The 24,821-nt window shown below is 44.1% G+C and overlaps 1 protein-coding gene across 4 annotated transcripts in view; it reads left to right on the top strand.

Moving 5' to 3' along the window:
- Nucleotides 1-24,821, top strand: part of ITGA6 (integrin subunit alpha 6) — a 69,185-nt gene that overhangs the window by 41,017 nt on the left and 3,347 nt on the right. For 2 of the 4 annotated variants that reach the window (XM_036320198.1, XM_036320196.1), the window contains 19 exons: nucleotides 28-221; nucleotides 361-449; nucleotides 1,138-1,256; nucleotides 3,992-4,090; nucleotides 4,334-4,395; nucleotides 9,069-9,229; nucleotides 9,413-9,556; nucleotides 11,231-11,346; nucleotides 11,463-11,652; nucleotides 11,739-11,822; nucleotides 11,919-11,998; nucleotides 12,152-12,229; nucleotides 12,317-12,419; nucleotides 14,118-14,291; nucleotides 15,609-15,707; nucleotides 15,801-15,911; nucleotides 16,008-16,106; nucleotides 20,870-20,995; nucleotides 23,743-23,872. In XM_036320198.1, the coding sequence (XP_036176091.1) occupies nucleotides 28-221; nucleotides 361-449; nucleotides 1,138-1,256; nucleotides 3,992-4,090; nucleotides 4,334-4,395; nucleotides 9,069-9,229; nucleotides 9,413-9,556; nucleotides 11,231-11,346; nucleotides 11,463-11,652; nucleotides 11,739-11,822; nucleotides 11,919-11,998; nucleotides 12,152-12,229; nucleotides 12,317-12,419; nucleotides 14,118-14,291; nucleotides 15,609-15,707; nucleotides 15,801-15,911; nucleotides 16,008-16,106; nucleotides 20,870-20,995; nucleotides 23,743-23,850 (2,236 nt within the window). In that variant the 3' untranslated portion in view covers nucleotides 23,851-23,872. The remainder of the gene's footprint in view (nucleotides 1-27; nucleotides 222-360; nucleotides 450-1,137; nucleotides 1,257-3,991; nucleotides 4,091-4,333; nucleotides 4,396-9,068; nucleotides 9,230-9,412; nucleotides 9,557-11,230; nucleotides 11,347-11,462; nucleotides 11,653-11,738; nucleotides 11,823-11,918; nucleotides 11,999-12,151; nucleotides 12,230-12,316; nucleotides 12,420-14,117; nucleotides 14,292-15,608; nucleotides 15,708-15,800; nucleotides 15,912-16,007; nucleotides 16,107-20,869; nucleotides 20,996-23,742; nucleotides 23,873-24,821) is intronic. The other 2 variants (XM_036320195.1, XM_036320197.1) reach the window with 1 other exon arrangement.

The raw sequence follows: 24,821 nt of genomic DNA, 5'->3' as shown, positions 1-24,821 counted from the left end.
CCGTTCCTCCCCTCCTTGTGCTTTTAGGTGGCAGGATATTGTGATTGGAGCCCCACAGTATTTTGATAGAGATGGAGAGGTTGGCGGTGCAGTGTATGTCTACATGAACCAGCAAGGCCGGTGGAAAAATGTCAAGCCAATCCGTCTTAATGGAACCAAAGACTCTATGTTTGGCATTGCCGTCAAAAATATTGGCGATATTAATCAAGATGGCTACCCAGGTAAAAGAATAGATTATGAAATGATTATGATTTGTAGCGAGATTATTTGATTGACCAGTGTTTATGGCATCTTACTTAAGACATTGTATTGAAATGTTTTAAAAATGTAATGTTTGTTACAATGTGATGTTGTCAACAGACATTGCAGTTGGAGCTCCCTATGATGGTAATGGAAAGGTTTTTATCTATCACGGCTCCGCGAGCGGAATAAACACCAAACCAACACAGGTAACCAGATAACGATGGGGGTCTGAGCTTTTTGCCTGGTGACAGAATATTTAAGTTTAAGTGAATTTCCCACTCATCAAGTTTTAGCTTACAAATCCACAAGAGTATGAATTTTATATCTTAAAAAATGTATTATTCGAAGATAGCTTGGAAATAGACATAACTGCAATGACTGGCTTATTTTAATTGTAAAATGTCTTTGATAAGTGAGAAATCAAAGTAATCCAAGGAAAATACTGTTCTACACTGACAGCATACGCAGGTGGGCATGTATGTGATGCATGTCCTTCAGTAGCATACTAAGTAGAGACGAAGCCGGGCAAATGGAAGAGATGATTGTTATTGCATGGGTTATTCAGACTCCACAATCTAAAAACTGCTTTTGAGAAAAATAAGACATTCGGGGGACAGTTAGAAAGGTTTGGTTTGAAATACCCTGATGGACTTCATATAGTAAACAAGCTCATCAAAAATTGGCTCTTTTATTCTTTGAGATACAGGGTAAGTCAGGTGACTTTTATGCATCATATGTATGCTTAGTTCTGATTTATTTATAGTTGAATACAATTTATTTATTAGTGAACCCTTAAACTTCATTTCAAAAACGTGTGTGTCTTTTTCAAAGTATGGGTGGTAAGAAGCTCATTTTGGTGGCCCCGTGTCCATTCTGATGACCTGTTCTTTTTAGGTTCTCGAGGGTAATTCACGTTTTTTTGGATATTCAATTGCTGGAAATATGGACCTTGATAGAAATTCCTACCCTGATGTTGCCGTTGGCTCGCTGTCAGATTCAGTAACTATTTTCAGGTGTGTGAAAAGCATGTTCAATATTTGGGTTACACTAAGATTTTGACTTTTGAATTGAAATTTGTAATGCCTATACTTCAAAAGGCAAAAGCTGGTATGAATTTTGAAGATTTTTCTTTTGTGAGTAGTATCACAATGTGATAAAAACCTATTTTGTAAAATCTCACTAATTTTGAACAGAGAAAAAGATAAGTTAGAATTGGTGACTAAATGAACACGTGTATGTGATTGGGAAGAGAAAGAATTCGGGGGGAAGTTCTCAGTAGTGGTTTGTGTTGATGGTAATATACATCCGTCCTGGGTACCTGACCTCCCCGGCTATCCCAGTGGGGAGTGAGGAGGTACTTCGTGCCCTCTCTTAGGTTAAAGCATCCACCCCGTGTTTTACCTGGTGGTTCTCCAGCTCTACTTTTAGACCCTTTTCTCTCTGTTCATATGGATACTAACCATACAATAGTCAACATGTTTAAAAGGTGGAAGAGTCTATAACATTCAACTATTTCAGCAAAGTTTCCATCAAAAAGCAATTTGAACTTCTAGTTCTATTTGAGGTCTAGCCCTCAGGTGTCAAGAAGACTTGACTTTCTGTACCAAAATTTGGTTACTAAGTCTTTCCCCGCAGATAACCTGTCTTTAGTTAAATACTTCCTTCTGTCTGTCATTGATGTTTAAACACCCTTTCTTTTCCTGTCCTCATAAACTGGTTGTGAATCCTGTAAATTTGTTCCTTTTTTCCTCATAGATAGTAGGAAAGTAAATTTCAAAATCATTTGATAATGAAAGGAAAACCAACTCCCTTATTTTACACACGAAGCAACGGAGGCCCAGGACTGGCCTGAGCTTTTAAGGCTGGATCCTGCGGGAACAGGGCATGGCACCTAGATCTTCCCAACTCTTTCTCTGGACATTTTCCCCATTAAATCATATTAGAACTTCAGGATAGTTAATAAATAGATGCCAGTTAAATACAAGACAGCTGGGTCAAAAAGATTTGCTTTATGTATTAAAAGGCAAAATTTTCATGATTCATATATACTGTATACTCAGAATTGCATGCGGATGTTGGGTGTTTAAAAAACAAGTAAAAACAGAGTTTGGCCAAAATGTGTTAAAATACTTTCTTTTGAAATTTATGCCACCCTGAAGCCTTAATGCTATGATATTCAAAACACTTCAGCATCTATAGCAACTGGTGGTAAAAGATCTGTGAATTTTTGCCTTTTAAATATGCTCTTGAAACTTGGAGTGTCTCTAGTTAGTATCTTGGGAACTAGCAGCTGCCAAGATGTAAAATAACAATAGGATGAACGGGAGACACAGACTGTGGACAGCGTTGGCTTTTTATTGGCTCCCACCTTCCACTCTGGCCTACTGATAGATTGATTCCAGAGGTTCAACCTAGTTTTTTTGGAATTGGAATGCATTTTCCTACCAGAATACTTCTCCAGGATGGCCAGGTTCACCGCAAGCCCACTACAGTCAGCCTAACGGAATCTGTGTGGTAATGAAACCACGAACCCGCTCTGAGTTCTGGCTGGAGAGAGACAGAGGCGAGAGGTATCTCCCCATCCCACTTGCACCCCCAGCCACTGCACACTTGCAGGACTGTGCCCGTGCAGAGGTCAGGTCACAGGCCAGCACTGACCCCGTGGCTGTGGGGAGTAGCGGTGAATACGTAAGGGGGAGAGAAGATGCTTTTATACGGTGAGAAGACCTGGGGTGGGATTCCAGCCTCTTGAGTGATTGTGAGGTTGGGGTGAGGTAGAGCACAGAGGGGAGAGGTTAAGGGACTCGGGTGTTTGCCTACAGAGATACTGTGGGGCAGAAAAGTTGTAGTCCGTTCCGGCAGCAGGAGGGCAAGGACTCAAGGTTGGGGATGGTGGTTCCGGGGTGGACAGGAAAGGGCGAATGTTTGTAAGATGGAGGCCTGTGGTGCAGGATCGCCTGTGTCACTAAACTCATGTGCATGCAGAAACCCTAATAGTGAGCATCCCAGCTCTTAGGGGTATGCTGGTGTCACCTTTGTGAAGGCTATTTTGGCAAGATTAGTCATAATTAAAATACACATATTCTTTGACTCACTCTGCTGTTAGGAATGTATCGGGGCTGATGCATTAGGAATTGTCGGGGCTGAAAGCCAGAAACAATATGCGTGGGTACCGATGAGAGACTGGTTATACCCACACTGTCACCTCAGCACAGCGCGGCCCCGCCAGCTGTGGGAACCATGTGAACAGATATGAGAAGACCCAAAACATTAATAAATGGGAAAAGCAACAGAAAGCATGGGATTTCCCATTTAAATAATTAGGTGTATCTTTTTATATTTAATTTTAAACCAACATGGACTATGACGTGTCTGGGAGAATACACAAGGCCACTTGGGAGCTTGGGTGGGGACGGAGACACTATTTGCTTGAAAAACCCTGGGACTTTTACATGTTGTACCTATTACTCTTTCAATTAAAAAAAAAAAAAAAACACCTATTAAAACTAAAGCTTTTTAGAATTTTCAATGTTATTTAAAAATTTTAAGTAAATTTTACAGAATTGGGTTTTAAATTATATTTAACAGTTACTTTCTTCAGTCATAGCGGAAATGAATTACACGGGGGAACATTTTCCCCTGTGGTTTTTAGGCGTATGGGGCAGCTGAGGTGCCAGTGTAGATGATGAATTCACCTTACATGCAAGGAGGCAAGGACTGACCTTGTTTCCTACTCCTTTGTCTTCAGATCCCGGCCTGTGATTAATATTCAGAAAACGGTCACAGTGACACCCAACAGGCTCGATCTCCGCCAGAAAACGGCCTGCGGGGCGCCCAGCGGGATCTGGTGAGTGTCCGCGGTGCCCACAGACCCCTTGGTTTCACACGTCTGCTTTGTGACCACACGATCGCCCTGACGAGCTGCAGGGAAGACTGAGAAATGGGCAGAGGGAAGAGGAATCTGCCCAGTGAATGTGTAACAATTTGCTCATCAATGAGCCGTGGAGGGATTTGAGAGCTGGGGAACATGTTGGTTTTTTTCTGCTGCAATAATGCATCTTTTAAGAAGTATGTGTTCAATTTTATACAGCCTCAAGGTTAAGGCCTGCTTCGAATATACTGCCAAACCCGCTGGTTACAATCCTTCAATATGTAAGTACCTAGTACCCTTAAAAATGACGTGTTTTCTGTCTGCCAGGTTGAAAGTTCTGCATAAAGAACAGAAAAATAAAATGGCAATGGCCAAAATGGGCCCGTGCATTCTTGTTTACGGAATCAAGTCTCTCCGCTGTCTTCCCTTTCATCAGGAGGGCGCCGCACGCACACGAGGGAAACACTTGCCATTTGGTCCCCATTTGAATTTTCCAGAGCAGATGGTTTGGGGCAGAATGTCTTGGAAAAGGATTCATTTGTTACCACAACTGTTTCCTCCATGTCTGTCTTTGAATGGCAGTGTGGAAAGTTGGTTTTGCAGTTGCGAGGTGGTGGGTGGTGGGTGGTGGGTGGTGGTTGTGGATGAGTGACTGCAGGAGCCCAGTAGGGCAGAGTAATTGCCAGTTTCTGCTCTTTGCTCCCAGACTCCTCCCACCGGGGCCGGAGCACTGCAGCTGTGTCCCCAAGGCTGGCCTCGGCCGTTCAGAGACTTGGGCTCTGCTCCTGGTTCCAGCTCTGATGCTGACAGACCCTACAGCTCAGAGCAAGTCCCTTCACATCGAGTTTTTATTTTCCCATTTGTTCAAAAAAGAAAATGCCTCTAGTAGGAATTACTATGTAACATTGCGTGGAGATCAGAGGAGATGATGTGGTGAAAGCAGTTTGTCATTTCTAAGGTACCTTCCTGCTCCTTCCTTTGTAATGCAAATCCTGACAGGGCTCCCCATCCAACAACCAGAGTGATGGTCGATCACCAGCTTCTCTGGTGTGACTTGGAGCAGCCATGCCTCTTCCGGTGTAAGCCACCTGCTCTAGCTCCCGATGGGGGTGTGGAGATTTACAGAAAATCTTTCCCCAAAGGAAGTACGAAGAGTGAGGGTGATTTCCCCGGGGGTCTGGCCTGGGTCCCCGCTGCTGTGCTTTGTGGTGTCTGTGCCACCAAGGGAAGCTTCTAGAGGGACAGGTAGTTCCTGTTCTTTTCATGTTTTTCCTCCACCTCGAGATAATGAGTTTGCACAAGATTGCTCCTTGTTATCTCAAGTACTGCTCTGTCTTCTCTGTTTAAAAGATGTCCCTTTTCCTCTCCCAGTGTTTGGCAGATAAGTCTGCTCCCACCTGGGCCACTGTCATAAGCCGCTTAGCCTTCATCTTCCGAGATGCTAAGCTCTCGGGTGGTTTCTGCGTTTCCCCGACGTGCCGGGCGGCGTCCGCTGGGTCATCTCCCTGGGACCTGAGACCAGGGCCGGCAGATTATGGCTGTGTGTGCAGGCGGAGTGTGGCCTCTCGCTTTGCTTTTGAGGCCGCTGGCATGTCATTGAGCAGAGAAACGATTCTTTGTGCAGCTTCGAATGACAAGAAAACGTCTTCGATGACTTCGCACTGTCTGCCCTCCTCCCAGGACCACTTGTGTCATTTGTACTCAAACTCAGTGCCTCACGCCTGCCTGCTCGGATCACAGGCCCTTTACGCTGTGTTGGGAAGTGGACGGGAGAGACGGGGAGAGATGGGGACTCTGAGTAGGCCAGGGGAGGAACGGGGAACATTTCTGTTCTCTCAGCCACACTCAGTTCGACAATAGACGTGAAATCTCATCAGGGCATTCCTTGTCTCCCCCCAAATCAATATTAATTTCATCTTATACAGCGACTCCATTAACCAAGTGCTTATTGAGGGCCTCTTATGGATAGAACTCTTGTCTCTGAGAACATTTAGAGAAAACCTGCTCTCATTGCCTGTATTTCCACAGTATTGGGAAATTCTAAATCAAACTAAACAGAACGTCCACAGAGCGTGTAAGGGAACACATCTGCGGTCTGAGAACGCGGGCGTATTGTTGGGCCAGGCTGTTTTAACTCGGTGCAGCCCTCGGATGTGGCACTCTGTACAGACAGTATTTATAATTGAACCTTGATGAGCGTTCTCCGTGGCTTGCCCCTCAAAAGGTCGGCCAGGGCGGCCTGCAGGGATTTTAAGATGATGTGAACTGTCTGGAGGGTTAGAGGAGGTTGGAGGGGTTTGGGTGGATAAGCGGTTTTAATGCACCCACACCCTCCCCTCCTCTTGCTGCCAGGGGCACTCGGCGTGGGAGCCCTCGTCTGGTTCTCTGTGAAGTTAGCAGGTCACTGATAAATGGATGATGTCAAGGCTACCGAGGGCCTAAAATGGAGACACATTCCATTTGGCAGCCATGACATTTGAAAATTCTTTACGTGGACACAGAAATTACTTTCGAAACTGTCAGTGTTGCTGAATTTTGGTCCAGCACATGAAGCGCTGTCATTTCAGCATAAGGATAACGTCCCATTGTGTGCCTGTGTGGGCAGATGTGTACCGGTGTGTATGCTGATGTGGGGCTAGTCACTCCCGCTTCCATTCTTCTACTGTACAAACGGTATTTGTATCAGGTATTGTGCTTTGCTGGGCAGTACAGGGGTGAGCAGACTGAGGTGGTCCCTGCCCATACATAGCTCTGCCCGGGGAAGGTGGTCAGATGGTTACAGCGCAATGGGCTAAGTGTAGAATACTGTCAGATCCCCCCGGGGTGGGGGGGGGGGGCGGGAAGGCCTCCCAGAGGAAGTGATGTCCAGGCTGAGATCTGAAGGAGTAGGGTTTGTGGGCAGTGGCGGGGGAGGAGAGGAAAGAGGGGGTCCAGCTGGCAGAGAGAGTGAGTCACGCAGAGGTCTAGAGGCAAGTGGGAACCTGGATATTTAAGAAACTCTGAAATCAACCCATTGTCTTTTGTGTTGGTGACACAGACTTCGAAGCCGACGCTACCTCTGTTGCTCACTGTGTGACTCTGGGCCACACAGTAGTATGTGTGGCCTCCGTGGGCCTCCATGTCTCCGTCGGCAGGAAGAGTGTATTACCGTAGATGCTCTCAAAAGGGCTCTGGCAAACTCTGCCTTGAATGAGAGACCAAGGGTTGTTGATTCAACTGTCAGCATTTCTTGGAGCAGATTTTTCCCCTTGAGGCTGATTTCTCTGGCCCTGTACACCCTGTGGTTTCTTCCTTCTGATGGCTAGTGGTTAGTGAGTGTAAGTAACTTCAGGGTTCTCCCATAAAGAAAGAGCAGCTGTATCCAGAGAACTGGCGAAGAATGCATTCTGAAGTCAAGAATGGAGACTGATTATCCAGGTCCTGGCTGGCCTCAGCTCCATTAGTCTAGGTCAGCGGTTATCAACCTTTCGGACCTCACGGACCACCAGTTGGCGACCGCTGGTCTGGGCAGTCAAGAGCAGCTGTGCCTGCTAGAGCTCTGCAGTTTGGAAGGTGGCTTGTGGAAGCTAGGTTAGCTGACACACAGGCCCTTTAGCCACTAAAAGGAATATGTTTTATCTTTTAATTTTTTTTTTAAAACTTGAAAAGTCTCAACCTATTGTCAAAAGTTTTTTATGTCTCTAATATATATTATTCCTCTTTAGACACCTGTCCTTTATCAGTGCTTATTAAACTTTAGCATGTAAAGAACTACCTGGTGGTCCTGTTACGATGCAGAGCTGGCTCAGTGGGTCTGGCCGGGGTCTGTGTCTGCATCCCTAGCAGACCTCAGGAGATGCTGCGCTGCTCGTCTAGAGACCCTTTTGAAGGGGATTGTTTTTCTTTTCTTTCTAATTTTTTAAAAATTAATTTCTTTTCTAATCACAGTTGACATACTCATCCCAGGTGTACAACATAGTTATTAGACATTTATATACCATATGAAGTGGTCACCCTAGTAAGCCCGTACCCATCTGACACTATACATAGTTACTACAGTATCATTTACTATCAGAGGCCCAGTGCATGAATTCGTGCACCAGTAGGGTCCCTCAGCCTGGCCTGTGGGATCAGGCCGAAACCAGCTCTCTGACATCCCCTGAGGGGTCCCAGATTGCAAGAGGGTGCAGGCCAGGCTAAGGGACCCCACTGGTGCAAGATCGGGGTCAGGGAGGGATGCGGGAGGTTGGCCAGCTGGGGAGGGACCGCAGGAGGGCTCCAGGGTGTGTCCGGCCCATCTCGCTCAGTCCCGATCGGCTGGACCCAGCAGCAAACTAACCTGCTGGTCATAGCATCTGCCCCCTGGTGGTAAGTGCACTTCATAGTGAGCAGTTGAACTTAGCATATCATTAGCATATTACACTTTGATTGGTTGAACGGATGACCAGACACTTAGCATATGAGGCTTTTATTATATAGGATGTTTTCTGTGTGGTACTTTACATCCCATGACAGTTTTTATAACTGGCAATTTTTACTTCTTAATCCCTTTTTGAGTGTCAAAGTGCTAGGACATTTAAGCACCGTCCTGTTGAAGGGAGAGTCAGTGTAGGCCCTTAGGGAGCCTTGGGTTCTCCTGTTATCTTGAGTGCCCTGAGTTGCTGAGATTCAGCCAGAAACTGATTCTTAGACGCTGCTCAGAGGTTTTGACTTATTCTTGAGCTCCCCCTGGTGGCTCAATGAAAAATTAACTTTAAGACTGTCAACAGCAATGGGCAGGAAAGGACAGCTTGACTTGAACACCGTAAGTCAATCAAAATGTCCATTATCAAGAAATCTGAAGAGGAACAGTGGCAGTGGGGAAAGTGTCCTTCTAAAAGGAATCTAAATATTTTTAAAAGGAGCTCAGCATGCTTACAGCTGAATGTGCATGAATGCACTTGAAGATCATATGATTTCTGTCCCTTTTATCTAGCCATTGTGGGCACACTTGAGGCTGAAAAGGAGAGAAGGAAATCCGGGCTGTCATCGAGAGTTCAGTTTCGGAACCAAGGTGCTGAGCCCAAGTATAGTAAACAGATCACGCTGAGCAGGCAGAAGCAGAAGGCGTGCATGGAGGAAACACTCTGGCTGCAGGTGAGGCTGGCGGGCAGTCAAAACAGTTTTTTTTAACGGGGACAAGGGTTGGGTATTATGCTGGCATGTATAGGTTTTGAAATTTATCCTAGAAACCCGTTATTCAGTACAAAATGAAGCGTTGTTCTGGAGTTTCCCAGTAGCGTTTATCCCATGCTGACCTGTATCTCTGCAACCTTTCAGGAAAACATCAGGGATAAGCTGCGTCCCATCCCCATAACTGCTTCGGTGGAGATCCAAGACCCGAACACGCGGCGGCGAGTGAATTCACTTCCAGAGGTTTTTCCAATTCTGAATTCCAACGAGCCCAAGACAGTCCATACAGATGTAAGCCTTTCTGACTTGTTTTGCCAAAGGTTTTGCCATATTATTATGTTAAATCAAATGTCTTTAAAGGCACAAGAACTAGTGATGTGTTTTAAAGGTCATTTCTTTGTATTAAATAAGCTTTTAAAAATATCTGCAAAGTTGGAAGATCTGTTTCTCTGATTAGCCATGAATGTAGAAGCATATGGAATACAATTTGGAGCCAGAAAGTTGTTTGTTTTTTTTTAAATTTTGGCCACTGCAACTTACTGAGAGCATAATTGGCAGAACTTCATATTCTCGTATCAAGTTTCTCCTACAGCTGTATGCAGAAAGAAAAATACATTGCATTTTGCCAGTAAGAACATTAAGATGTAGAAAACCAACTGTTGTTAGTCTGAACATTAAAATCAAGGAATATAAAAATTCCGCAAGTCAAAAAAGTAGCAGCTGTGAAATAGTCATTTAGTGCTAAGTGTACCCTACAATCTTAGGAGAAAAATCTATATTATATGGCTCGCTGCGTGCCTATGAGGTGGGGTATGTTTGCTAGGTTTTAAGCTGGTTGAGATGCAAGCTTAGGCTGGAGCTGTGACATCCTAATTGGACGTTATGCACTTGCTGTCAGAATCCCGTCAGTACCACAGTGCCCACTCGGAGGCCCCTGGGTCTGGTGGTCCACTGATAAAGCTTTTTAGAAGTGAGTGCTCACTGTGTTAGGGTAGGAGCTGATGCCTAAATCTATACATTGTCAGTCTTTTTTTTTTTTTCATCCTCACCCGAGGATAATTCCTAGAGAGAGTGGAAGGGGAGCGGGGGGGGGGGGGGGGGGGGGGGGGAGAGAGGAGAGAGAGAGAGAGCAACATTGATGTGAGAGAGATACATCGATTGGTTGTCTCCTGCATGCACCCAACCAGGGCTGTGGATCTAACCTGCAACCGAGGTACATTCCCTTGACTGGTAATCGAACCCGAGACCCTTTGGTCTGCAGGCCGACGCTCTAACCCAGTGATGGCGAACCTTTTGAACTCTGTGTGTCAGCATTTTGAAAAACCCTAACCTAACTCTGGTGCCGTGTCACATATAGAAATTTTTTGATATTTGCAACCATAGTAAAACAAGGACGTATATTTTTGATATTTATTTTATATATCTAAATGCCATTTAACAAAGAAAAATCAGCCAAAAAAATGAGTTCGCATGTCACCTCTGACACGCGTGTCATAGGTTTGCCATCACTGCTCTAACCACTGAGAAAAACTGGCCAGGGCCACATTGTCAGTTTTTATTGTCCTTATACTTTTGTATATTTTCATATATTTTTCATGTTGATTATCACATTAATATTTCTCGTGTATATTCCCAGCTCTGTAGTCATGTTAAACATAACAGACAAGGAGACAGTATCCTAATTATTTATCAGGGTGATTATCGAGCACTATTAGCACTGCACCTAGCACACATACTCCTGGTTCATAGGCGGGTGCTCAGCCACTGAGCCACATTGGCTGGGCTCCAAGTGTCTTAAAACACAGACCCAAGGGGCATGGCCTGCATGCCTAAGTGTGTCTGAAGCTAGGCTTCTGCTCCCGTAACTGTCACACGTGGAAATGAACCGTGAGGAGAAAGCCAGTCACCCGCCTCTGTGAGCCCCAAAGGGCGGACGTTTCTGACCATGGTTTTGTTTTCCTCCAGGTGCACTTCTTAAAAGAGGGATGTGGAGACGACAACGTGTGCAACAGCAACCTTAAACTAGAATACAAGTTTTGTACCCGGGAAGGAAATCAGGACAAGTTTTCTTATCTCCCGATGTAAGAGCTGCTCTGTGGCCCCAGCCGATCGGACTCTGGCTTTGCGGGGGCTTTTGTGAAAAAGGGGCTTCCTGAAAACATACTGAGGCCTTTGTCATTTTTCTCTTCTTTAATAGTCAAAAAGGTGTTCCAGAACTAGTCCTAAAAGACCAGAAGGACATTGCTTTAGAAATAACAGTGACAAACAGCCCTTCTGACCCAAAGAACCCCACCCGAGATGGCGACGACGCGCACGAAGCCAAACTCATCGCGACTTTCCCGGACACTCTGACTTACTCTGCATACAGAGAGCTGAAGGCCTTCCCTGTGAGTGCAGTTAGACACCAGCTGGGAGGGGGGGCCGCCCTGTGGCAAGGGAGCCTGTTGTGATCTCGTGTGTTTTTCTGTTGTAGGAGAAGCAGCTGAGTTGTGTTGCCAACCAGAACGGCTCACAAGCGGACTGTGAGCTCGGAAATCCTTTTAAAAGAAATTCCAGTGTAGGTCCTGCCTTCCCATATTGAATTTTACTGTTTTTACTGCCATGATAATGTTGATATGTTTGACCCGTGCTCATGGCTATTTTTATTTTTTAGGTTACTTTTTATTTGATTTTAAGTACAACTGAGGTCACCTTTGACACCACGGATCTGGATATTAATCTGAAGTTGGAAACGTAAGAGTCACTTCAACCTTTCCATTCAGAATTATTTTGTGAAAACACAGCCAGTCAGCGGATTGGCCCTGATCTACCTCATAAAAGAAGTGTAATTGTAGTGAGAAAACTGACTGTTAAAATAAAACCCTATTGTTTCCTTTTCATTTTCAGAACAAGCAATCAAGATAATTTGGCTCCAATTACAGCTTCTGCAAAAGTGGTTATTGAACTGCTTTTATCGGTCTCTGGGTAAGTGTTTGTGTTTAGCATAACAAATCAGTGTTTGAAAGAACCACTTACAATCCTCACTAAAACTGGTGTTTTTTAATTTAACAGAGTTGCCAAACCTTCCCAGGTGTATTTTGGAGGGACCGTCCTTGGTGAGCAAGCTATGAAATCTGAAGATGAAGTGGGAAGTTTGATAGAGTATGAGTTCAGGGTGAGTCCTCGCATTGGTCCTTTTATTACAGACACTGGAAGCTAACACGTGCTGACTAGGGTCTCCAATATGTAATTTTAATAAGTCATATTAATAAATAAGCCTGATAAATGCTCAGTTACTAACACACTGACTTACAGGGAAAGTCCTGTCCTCCAGAACAGAGAACTACACAGGACTCTGTTCAGAATCCAGTTCCGTTTGCTTTTCTTATCAGAGAGTTTGAATGTCTGTGTGGTATAGAGACAAAGGGACACTTGATCTCCCCTTTCCTTACCCCCCCTTCCTCCCCCCCCTCCCCCGCCCCTAGTCTGTGTAAAAGCAGGAAAATCGCAAAGTGATTTATATTTGGCTTTAGAACAGCGGTTCTCGACCTGTGGGTCACAACCCCTTTGGGGGTCGAACGACCCTTTCACAGGGATCGCCTAAGACCATCGGAAAACACATATATAATTACATACTGTTTTTGTGATTAATCACTATGCTTTAATTATATTCAATTTGTAACAATGAAAATACATCCTGCATATCAGATATTTACATTACGATTCATAACAGTAGCAAAATTACAGTTATGAAGTAGCAACGAAAATAATTTATGGTTGGGGGTCACCGCCACATGAGGAACTGTATGAAAGGGTCGCGGCATCAGGAAGGTTGAGAACCACGGCTTTAGACTGTGCTGTGATTCCTCCTCCGTTTTAAGGCCACCTCTCTTACTGCTGTGGCTAATGCCCACTCCCCTTTCCCAAGCCCAGTCTTGTGCTGGGGAGTGTGGGTTTGGCGTATGCCAGTGCGAAAGACCGATGATTGCTCCGCACCCTTTCACAGCAGGCAGGCAGGCACAGCAGCTCGAAGCCCAGGTGGCTGCACATAAATGCGTGGCACAGAGCTGGCTCCCAGACAGGCGGGTTTCGGATCTTTGTGGCCGAAATCCTGTTCCTGAAAGTACCGTGACCATTGTTGAGGTGAATGACTGAAATGGCAGGAATGAGCTCACCCCTGACTCTAGCAGGGTCAAGGCTGAATTCTCCTCTGTGCGGCTCCTAGCCCGACAGACATGGCTGTGACAGGCAGTGGTGGCTGTGAGGCCTCTGCAGGTGTGACTGAGAGAGGTCTGGGTTCCGGAGCAGTCCCCCACACAGGCACGGGGCTTGTACCTCTTCTAGCTTCTGCTGCAGGAAGTTGCTCCGCCTGCAGCGTGGCCTCAGATTTGTGGCTGCCGTCAGGGTTTTACTCAGTTTCCCAGGTGCTATCCCACGCCTCCCAAGGGTGGTCCAGGACAGAGGCAGCTTCATTTTTTTCAGTCGGTGGGGTTTCCCAGAGGCAGGTGGTTGGTGCACAGCCCAGGCCTTGTCACCTGCCAAACAGGGTGGTTACAGAGCTAGTCACGTGACTGTCCGGGACACGTGGAGAGCGGGGTGTATTTGTACCCAATAACCTGTTGCACATGCGGCTGTTCCTGGGTTGAATGAACCATCATTTCTCTTTGACCTTTTTTTCTTTCCATTTTTATTGACTAGAATCCTTTAAGCACAAGTCTCTATTTTGAATACCCTACCTATAGTCTAATTTCGGAGCCTTTGCTTTGATTGTGTGATCATGCCAAGTATTTTGTTTTCTCTTGGAAATAGGAGCTGCTACTTAATTCCACGTCACAACAATTGCACGGAGATAATGCGTTTTGTTTCCTAACAGGTTATTAACTTGGGCAAGCCTCTTAAAAACCTGGGCACAGCAACCTTGAACATCCAGTGGCCAAAAGAAATCAGCAATGGCAAATGGTTGCTTTATTTGGTGAAAGTAGAATCCAAAGGATTGGAAAAGATAGCTTGTGAGCCACGGAGTGAAATAAACCCTCTGAACTTAAAGGTATGTTGGTGGGTTCATCTCACGTCTCCATGGATAAGAAGGGAGAAGCTGACTTCTGAGGGGAAACCCACTACTCTCCTTAGGAAACCCATGTGCTGGCATGTCAACGCTTCCTTTGGCATCTCAGTTTCTCTTTGATAGTTGTGTTGTAACCAAGCCAGGCCGAGGATTTCTGTGGATAGGAGACCATTATGGTTCCTAAGTCAGGGTCATTCACTGCTTGTTGAGGCAAGTGGCATTTTCTGAAGTTGTATGACCTAGCATGACATATAAGGAGGACTGGGACAGGCGAGGAGGCGGGGGTACAGCCAGTGTTAACTCCCGGTAGAAGAAAACTCATTCCAAAAGATATTGGCACCTTAGCAAGTGACCTCCAAAGACTTTCCTTCTTGTTTCTTAAAACAGTAGATATGTATGGAATGCTTACTGAGTCTCAGGCACTGCGCTACACATTCTGTTGGCACTTTCTCACTTCATTCTCCGGCTAGTCCTGTGAGAGTAGCCTTCTTTCCCTCACCATTTCATGGATGAGGAAATGGAAATTCAGAGAGAACTTTCTCAGTCACTCAGCTTCTAAGAGGCAGGTTCAACATTTAGTGCCGCCTGCTTTCAAAGCCGCCACATGGAACTCTTTCCTCTCCTCCACACGGACGCACCTGGTTTATCATTTACTCTCCAGTGTGATGGAGATTGACGTTGTTAGTGAATGTCCGTCTCTTCTATCTTGAATTCTAAGGTGACTGGGTATGATCGGTGTTCGTAGTTGGTGGCTTCTAGAATGATCCTTTATTCATCGACTTGGAGAAATAAGTTGATCCATGATAACTTATCCTTATTATAAGGAAAGGGCAATTTTAAAACTTCCTATAAGGCTTAGTTTTCAATACTCTACTCTGGCTAAGTCACATGCTGGTTCTTTTTGCTTCTTTCTCTGTTTGTTCTCATTCAAGATGGGCTAACTTTTCACCCTGTGTTAGGTATCTACCTGGTGGTAGGGATACAGGAATGAGATTTGACCCCTATCTTAGGATGCTCACAGTTCGGTGGGGAGACAGAACAAAGACAGCCTCTTTCTCTCCCTGGGTTTTAAGGTCAGAGTGGGAATTAATTACCCAAATCAGTAACCTTGAAGTGACGTAATAACACTTGCAGATTTTTACATTTAAATGATTTCTGCACATTTGGTGGCAGAAGAAGGGCAAATACTGTGGACTCCGTGAATTTGGCATCATTTGGGGGGGCGGGGAGTACTCAGGAGGGTGCAAATCATGACAGAATTATGTTAAGTAGAATGATCTGGGATATAATTCCTTTCAGGAGTCCCACAACTCCAGAAGGAAACGGGAAATTGCCGAAAAACAGATTGATGGTAGCAAGAAATTTTCACTATTTGCTGACAGGAAATACCAGACCCTTGTAAGTATTTCTCAAGAGCTGCGATCCGACGGAGGATGGGGGAAGGTCTTCCCGAGCCCTTGCGTTCTAACCCCTGCCTTCCTCTCCTCCCAGAACTGCAGCGTCAACGTGAACTGCGTGAACATCAGGTGCCCGCTGCGGGGGCTGGACAGCAAGGCCTCGGTGCTGCTGCGCTCCAGGTTGTGGAACAGCACGTTTCTAGAGGTGTGGCCGCTGGGAGGCTGTCTCCGGACGCCATCTGCCACCTCCTAGGACATGTCTCACTTCCCTAACGCACTCGCTAACTTTGTCTCCACACAGGAGTACTCTAAAATGAACTACCTGGACATCCTCGTGCGGGCCTCCATTGATGTAACTGCTGCCACCGAGAACATCAAGCTGCCGCACGCAGGCACCCAGGTGAGACGGGCCCCAGTCGCACTCGGAGCAAAACCCCCTGCCCAGGACGTGCTGCCTTGGTGCTCATTTCACAGCACGGCGACCCTGTCCAGGAGAAATCCCATAACGTCTTCAGGTGCTGCCACCGCACGCTGTATTTTAATAGAATCACCGAAGAAAGGAGTGAATCCTTCAGTGGGGCCTCTGGTTCTGCAGTGCACATGGTAGACTTGGGAGCTGCTGCTGGATGGACCCGGTGCACCTCCCCACATCACCACCAGCCTGGGGACATGAGACCAGATGTGGGGCTCATGGCTCCTCAGTAGAGGCTCCTGTTTCTGGGAGACGATGGAATTGGGGGCCTGGTGCCCGGTCCAGTGGCTGGGTCACAAGTGAAAAGGAGGTTGCTTGGGGCATTGTATGTCCCCGAGGGCGTGGAGAGCTGGTGCTGGCGAATGGGATTGGGAGTCTTGGCTGGGATCCTGCTTTATTTAATAATTGGTAGATTTGTGCAGGTTACTGGTCCCATATCTGGAACTCCTTTCTTTTGAAAACCGAGACATTGTCTCATCTCTAGTCTTATGACGCTGATATTTACTGTGATTTCTGAGATACACTAGCTCAGATACCATATTTACGTACACATTTCCTTAGTATTTTAAGAAGTTTTTTAGGTCCTAAAAGTTTTAGCTTCCTTGAAGTGTCAGGATGCCTTTTCTTTTTATTCCTTTACTTATCATGGGTTTTAGTTTCATCTTTATCTTGCTTCATCTATTTTTTCCAGTCGGAAGATTACTTATCTTTTGAGATAGAAGCAAAGGAGGTTGAGTTATTCAGTCTTGTCTTTTAGTCTCAATATTGAAACGTCTTCTCATTGCATTTACTCTAATCCTGGCTTTATAAAGAAAAATCCATTTTGTTCCTTTAAAACCAAACCAATTGTAAGAGTTTTGTGTTCCCTTGTCAATAAAAGCTTTTAAGACGTTGTTATAACAAAGAGAGAGCTGGTCACCTAAGTGAACCAGATTAGATGGTTATATTTTAGCATCAACTAAGTTAAACCCATCCTGGCCCTGGCTGGTGTGGCTCAGTAGGTTGAGTGTCGTCCCGTGCACGGAGAGGTCACCAATGAGATTCCGGTCAGGGCACCAGAGTGCAGGCTTGATCCCCAGTAGGGGGCGTGCAGGAGGCAGCTGATCAACAGTTCTCTCTTCCTCTCTCTAAAATCAAGAAAAACATGTTTTTAAAAATTAAATCCATCCAGTGAACAAGCACTTATTAAGGACTGTGTACCCCGCCTCTCACACAAATGCTAGAGAAGCAACGTTATTGAATAGGACACAGGGTCAGCTGCTCGGGATCTGTGGTCTGGGAGAAGGGGAAGCTGGCGGGCACTGCTGAGGTAAGCCACAGAGGGGAGGGAGTTGTTCATGGTTTACTTACATTCCGCACTTCAGTCCTAAGGAAGTAGGAAGCGAGTATCTGAACTGCCAACGAGAAAAGGAAATACAGGTAAAAAAGTGGACACATCATGTTTCAGGGGAATGTGATTTTTCCTTTTCTGGGGCTCTGAATTCAGAGAAGAACTTGAGGTGGATCCTTTTGTAAGGTGGGTTTCTGATAGGAGCAATATTCACTAAAGGGAATGTGTCTGTAATAGAGAGTTTTATAAAAGATACGAAAATTCCTTCATCAGGTGATTTACACTGATCCTCAGCAGGACTGGAGGGCGTTCGATTGCAGAGTGATGTAGGGAAGCATTTCGCAGTGGGCAGGCTGCCGGGGTCGAAGCACTGCTCGCTGGGGGTGGAATGGAGTGTGTCAGCAGAGCTTAAGCCCTTTCCCCTTACAGGCACATGAGGGATGAGGTCATTCCCAGGGAAATGCCTCGATTTTAATGAAACAAACAAAAAAAATATTGGTTTTGGAGTTGGAATAGCTTCTACTCACCTGAACCTGTTACTGTCTATCAGTGAAAGTTGGTGTGGCCAGATGAGAAAGGCTCCCTGGAGCTCTGGGAATGGCAGCTCCGGGATGGTCTCCCCTCACCTGATGTTAAGGCCAGCGCTTCCTTCTTCCTAATCCCAGCTGGAGGGAGCCTGTCCTCAGACAAAAACCAAAAACCTTTCCGTTGACAATGGAGGTAAACAAACAATAAAGTCTTGCTCACTGACCTCTCACCTCCCTGGTCCCCAGCGAGGCCTTGCACAGACTGGGTTTGTAGAGCTTACGTGCCCTTTAAATGGGGAGCCCAGCCCCTGCCTTCGGTCCTGGTCCTGGCACACAGTCTTTGTCCAGTGAGTTGTTTTGCAGTTCCAAGGCTCCAAGTTCTGGTTACCATGTTAGCCAGACTCGGGGGCTTAGCACTCTCATCTGAGTTCCCCCCTGTCCGTCCTGCCCCCCTAGGCTGCAAAGTCAAAAGTTACCTTGTTCAGCCAGGATGCTGTTGGATTGCAGCCTTTTGTGGGAGAGAGTTCCCCCTATGATCAGCTGTTTAAAAGGCTTTGGTATACAGTGTGGTTATAATAAGGTTGATTCTCCTGGGCATAGACCAGACTCCACTCTCCACCGCCAGTTTTATCAGAACTTACTCTTACAAATGAGACTGGCTCTTCCAGATTGCCACCTGGCCCCTAAGGACACACTGTGCGCCTTTGCTATGCTGGATACAAGGGAAGCAAAGGCCAGTGGGCTTCAGCACAGGCTAGTTGAAATGATCTTTCTCTCTCGTTTAGACTAGTCAGTTTACAGGTCGCATCCACTGTATTATTCTTCACTGGTCTCTCCTCATTCTTTCTTCCCTTCTTTATGGCTCACCTGTGTTAGAACCAGTAACCTGAAGGAAGGGTTGTTTTTTCCTAACAGCTGGGACACCAGTGGGAGGAAGGGCGGTGAGGGGAAGTGAGCTCTGAGGTCCCCTCTGTGGCTGGGAGCTAGAGTGAAACCTCGCTGAGAGCAAAACAGGAAACCAGGGCACCGATAAGGTGTTTACCGCTGCCGCTACAGGCAGTCTAGAGGCAGTCTAGCTGGCTGGGAACTCTGAATGTGGTCCTTCCCACTAAATGTTTAAAGAAAAGCAGTTCTCTTACTTTTTAAGTATTTTCTGAATCAAATGGGACGGATAGGTGTTTTCTAGTATAAGTAGAAAGGGAAGTACTTCAATGAAGAGATTAAAAAAAGAATTATAACTTAGAAATATTGAAGCACAGTGTAGACACATTTTTAGGCAGCACTTAGTGTTCAATACGCAGGTAGAATATTTGACTAAAATACTTCTCAGAAGTTAAATGCCCCTCTTAAGTTTTGTTTACTCTTTATTCTCTTACCTCCAAAATAGCAGAAATTATAAAGTGATCAAATTCCAATCAGTATAGTTTACGAAATCATATGTGTAGCCATCACCAGGTCTTCTCCTGGCATCACAAAAATTCACTTGAATTGTAAACTCACATTAACCAAGTTGTTGTGAATTTCCATGAGCGACTTCTTAGCTTTCTAAATGAACACTATTTCTATTTAATTGGTATTTGCCAACTATCAATGAATCCAGGGTCTAAACTATCCATACATATTGTTGTAGAAGATGGCATCAAGCCATTTTAGGATATTTTATCGCTCTCTGGGGTCCTTAGTTTGCTATCCTAAGGAAAAGTTAAAATGGTACTGATACTGTTATAATTAACCCAGTTTTTAGTTAATTAACAGGAAAGGAGCAAAGGGAAGGCCAGATAATGTAGGCAAGCCATTCGTGCCAGAAAGCTGAAGTTTTACACTCTCCTGGTCTGTTCCCTGCAGGTCCTGGGGAAAGGGACTGGGCAAAGAAAGAATAGACCCATGGCCAGGAGGTCTGGGAGTAGGTCACTGGCCATAATAGGCGTGGCCACTGCAAGGGTGTGGCATCTGAGAAACGTAAGCTCCTGAACAAAGGGAGTTCCCGCTCCTGGCCCTCTTGCTGTCTGGGGAGGACTCTTGTTGCAGGGGGTGTGCTCTCATGCTCTGCACTCACCCACGTGGCCCACAGCCATGTCCACCCCACACACAATGGACTCATGGACTGTGATTAGCCTGATGCTATGCCAGACTTAACTCCACATGGAAAGGAAACTGGACAATGGCTTTGCTTCCAGCTCTGCTGACCAGCTACACCTTTTCCAGGACTGGTTTAAGGGAAATGGGACTTTTGAAACCCAGGGATATAACTTCACACAAGTAAAAATCTCTCATTCTCCCATGCGAGTCTTAGGAAGCTCTTTTTCTCAAGATAACATAAGATCCCCTCTTCTGCTAGCAACAGAGAAATTTTGCCCATCCAATTCTCCAATGACAGCGTCAGTCATGCAGCTCCTTCCCTGTTTTTATATTTCACAACAACTTTAAAATCTGAGTGACAAATGTAGGCTAATTGTGCCTAAACTGGCCCTGTTGTTTTCATCGCTGAAAACTAATTTTTAAAAAGTGTGATCGTTCTCAAAAAGCTACGAGGTTGTAAAGATGATACAGACTTGGCTGTGATTTGATAACTTGCAACTTGATGTTGAATGATGATTTATTATACAGTTTATCCACTTTCGTTGGCAAAGAAATACAGACGTTGTCAAAACATAAGCCAGCATTTTCCAGGTTCTAGGAAAGAAGCAATAGTCCATTAGTAAAGGAGAGGATCTTGCATCAAAAAGGCATCTCATCCTTCCACAGGCTGCCTTGTCCAAAGTGTGTCTGGACAAATTCCTGGTGTCAACTGTCTTCCTGTTTTGTAATCGTGTTGTTCTCTTGTGTGGCCATAGGTTCGTGTGACTGTGTTTCCCTCCAAGACGGCAGCTCAGCACTCGGGAGTTCCTTGGTGGATCATCCTTGTGGCCATTCTTGCTGGGATTTTGATGCTTGCTCTATTAGTTCTTTTATTATGGAAGGTAAGTGACACCTGGCATTTGAATTTCATGATTATAACTTTATTTCGTGATTAAACTTTATTTCATGTTTTAAAAAAAGTGAATTCACACTAATAGTGTGTGTGAGTATATAAATTATTATATAATTTCTTTTCATTGATTCCTCTTCCCTTCCCAACATTTTATTATGAAACTTTAACAGCAAACTTGAAATTTTACAATAAATACCTGTACATCTATCTAATAGATGTTTAAAGATATATTATTTATAGATATATTATTTATGTTTAAAGATATATTATTTATACAGTATAAGAACTTTCTTAGAGGTATAAATTTTGGTGTTTTTCACATATAAGTCAGCATCTTTGGCAAGTAACAATCTTTAAAATATTACTACTTTATCATTTTCTTCATCTATGATCAGATCATTTTCTAAATCTAAGCCAAATTTTTGGGTAGCACATTAATTTGAATCTGTATTCCTATTCATTTCAACTGCAAAGTAATGCTCATGGCTGCAGTTGGGGTTTCTTATCATTATAGCCAGGTTGGGATTATGAAATTAATGAATAACTCCATCTCAAGGGGGCCATGATAGCCTACATCAGACATGAGGAAGATTGGGTTCAACATGGTGTTCTTCATTAGAATTGGTCCTGCAAGTAAAATGTAGTATCTTTCCCCTGCTTCCTACTAGTAAGTAGTTTACATTACCAGAAAGTGGGTATGAGATGGATGCAAATTTTGTTGCCAGAGATTATGACCTATAGATTTTGGATTTATTCTCAGTAATGGAGGTCCACAGTCGCTTATCAAATTGCCAAAAAAAACACACCTCTGAAAACTGAGAGTTTGTAATGATTTATTTGGCAGCAACACTTGACATGATGTGAAGAGGAGAGGCTATTGATAATCTTTAGCCCTTATGCATTCATTTCACTGCAGAAATATTAATGTATTTGTTACAGTGGCATTATGTATGCAGAATATTGCTTATTTATTTATTTATTTTAATATATTTTTATTGATTTCAGAGAGGAAGAGGGAGAGAGAGATAGAAACATCAATCAGAAAGAATCATTGATTAGCTTCCTCCTACATGCCCCACACTGGGGATCGAGCCTGCATCCCTAGGCATGTGCTCTGACCGGGAATCAAACCATAACCTCCTGGTTCATAAGTTGACACTCAACCATTGAGCAGTGGGTTGAGAGTTGAGAAATCCAAGCTTTATAATCTTGGGCAAATCATTTCACCTCCTTGGGATACTGGGTTGCCTTAGCTGTTAATAAGTGGATTAGATTAGATGATCTCATTGGTTCTTTTTTTTTTTTGTAAGTTCTAAAGTATTCCAACTTACAAGTGAACTCTAAATATCTACAACCCTTGCATGAAAATCATTTTTATAATTTTACAGATACTCTTCTTTTTGAAACTCAACTGTTCGTTTTTATAAGTTTAAAGTCATAGAATTTTAGGGCCAGAAAGGACTTTAGTTCAGTGTCCTTTAAGTTGGATTTTGCACATCCACAGAAGTGCCACAACTAAGTAGGTGAGGCTAAGACCAACATTCCCCTAAATTATATCTGCTTTAAATATTGGGGTCCTACATAGGATTTTTTTTGGAGGTAAGAGAGGAAAGTCCTCCGGGCTGTTCCAGTCGCCTTCATTTTGCAAATTAAGATGCTCATGCCCATGGATATTACATAGGTTGCCAAGTTGGAGACAGGACTGGGGCTCTTGGTTCCCTACGTTTATTAGGAGTGTTCAGTGAGGTATTTAGTCACAAATAAATATCAAGATACATTGTCCAAATCAACACTGCCCAGTAAAACTTTCAGTCATAGTGGAATTGTTCTGAGGCTGTACTATCCAATATGGCAGCCACTAGTCACATGTGGCTGTTGAGCTCTTGGAATATGGCTAGTGCAACCGAGGTATTGACTTTTAAATTTAATTTAATTTAAATCTGAATAGCAACGGGTAGTCCGTTGGTAGCTACCATATTGTACAAAGCAGATCTGAAGTTTTACCTTCATGAGTTGCCAGACTTAGAAACAGAATTTTTTAGAAGGGCAGAGATTTATTCGACCAAGTTATATTTCAGAGGGCAGATCCATGGCCTTATGAACTAGATTAAAGTAAATAGAGAAAATCCTCATTGTTGAATGGAGGAAATTATAGTAGAAAGTGGAATTATATTTTAATAGTCATTTAGAGTACCTAATCTTACATGGTGGCCCAGAATTCGGGAAACTGACTATAATCATTCTTTCATGATGGTTTATTTGAATTTATATTCTGATTCACCCCACAAATTCAGAGGCCTCAAATAGATGGCATTTTTACTTGAAAAGCAGAAAAATACAGTATCTCTCTGTTTTATTTGGATTTGTGCTATCTACCTATTTTAAGGTCCATATTTTTCTGTAAGAAAAAAACCACCCAAACCTAAAATTAGATATGCATGTATTTTCCTTTTTAGGATGATTTTTGTCTTCGTGATTTCTGTTACAAATAGAAAAATCAACTAGCTGACTAATGTCATCCATATACATGTTTGACCAGAGACCCATGGTAATAGAGTTGGGTTGATTGCTGTCCAAAAGTAACACAGTGCAGTGGCTGTTCACTTTTGGTTGATCCATTAGTGTGGTCTCTTTGTAAACGAACTATGAATAGAAAACAGGTTAAAATCTGAGATTTTCTTTTGTCTAGTTCTTCACAGAACTGCAAAACTGACCAAATACCTTGCTTCCTTGTAGTGTGGTTTCTTCAAGAGAAATAAGAAAGATCATTATGATGCCACATATCACAAGGCTGAGATCCATGCTCAGCCATCTGATAAAGAAAGGCTTACTTCTGATGCATAGTAGTGATCTACTTCTGTAATTGGTAATTGATCAATGTTTTTTAATTGCTAGCTGTGGGACCTGCTATGGTTGTGGTGGCTAACTTTCAGAGCAACAGCTTGCTATGTGTGTCCCATTAACAGATGTTTCCAAATGTCCACACTGGCTTGCCCTGCTTGGAATGGTTTTGTTTATGTCACTTGAAAGCTATTTTGTTTTGTTTTAAATGCACAGAGTCCTTTGTTGCAGGTGAGTTGTTTTGTGTTGTGTTAAACATCACCCATAGCAATGAAGAAACTGAAATCTGTACACACACAGAAGGAGGCTTCTAGCCCAGTCTGCCACATAGTGTGCATTTAGTATGCAGCATCCCATGGAATTTCGAAGGTGCATGAGAAATCATCCCCGATTTCTTGTCCATTTTGGAATTTCCTACCGATGGACGCCTGTGTTGTGCCTAATTAACCTTTTGCATGTTGGAAACGTGGTGTTTCTCTGGGTGAGAGGACTTTCTCACTGTCATCTTTTGCATCTCCTTGCTATAAAGATGGGGGGAGGTTTGGAATGCTTTTATTGTTGCTCAGAAATTGTTCTATGCTAGCTAAGCATGCACCTTCCTTTCCTGCATATCTCCCTCAGGTCAAAGACCATTGCAGCAAACTGTGACTATTGGCATGATGGACATTACGGCCAATTTCAGAAGGCAGTTCTTTACCAAAGTGTTACCTTCAATATCCAAATTTTAGTATAAAAATGCTCTGGACAGTTTTTATTTCAATGGACTTTGACCTTGTTTCATTTTCTTGAGATTCGATTCCACCTTGGGATTCAATTGACTTTAAGTTCATGTTTTGTTTCTCTTATTTGTAAAACCATGGAAACGGGAATTGGTGATGATTCCTTTTTCCATTCCTGTGGGCGTGAGAGGATAGAATTACTCCGACAGTCCCTTTCCATGGCACTGTCACAGTGAATCCCAGCATCTCCCTTGA

This window comes from Myotis myotis, unplaced genomic scaffold, assembly GCF_014108235.1.
Source record: "Myotis myotis isolate mMyoMyo1 unplaced genomic scaffold, mMyoMyo1.p scaffold_m19_p_8, whole genome shotgun sequence".
NCBI classification, from domain to species: domain Eukaryota; kingdom Metazoa; phylum Chordata; class Mammalia; order Chiroptera; family Vespertilionidae; genus Myotis; species Myotis myotis.
This window is presented reverse-complemented; position numbering and strand designations above follow the sequence as displayed.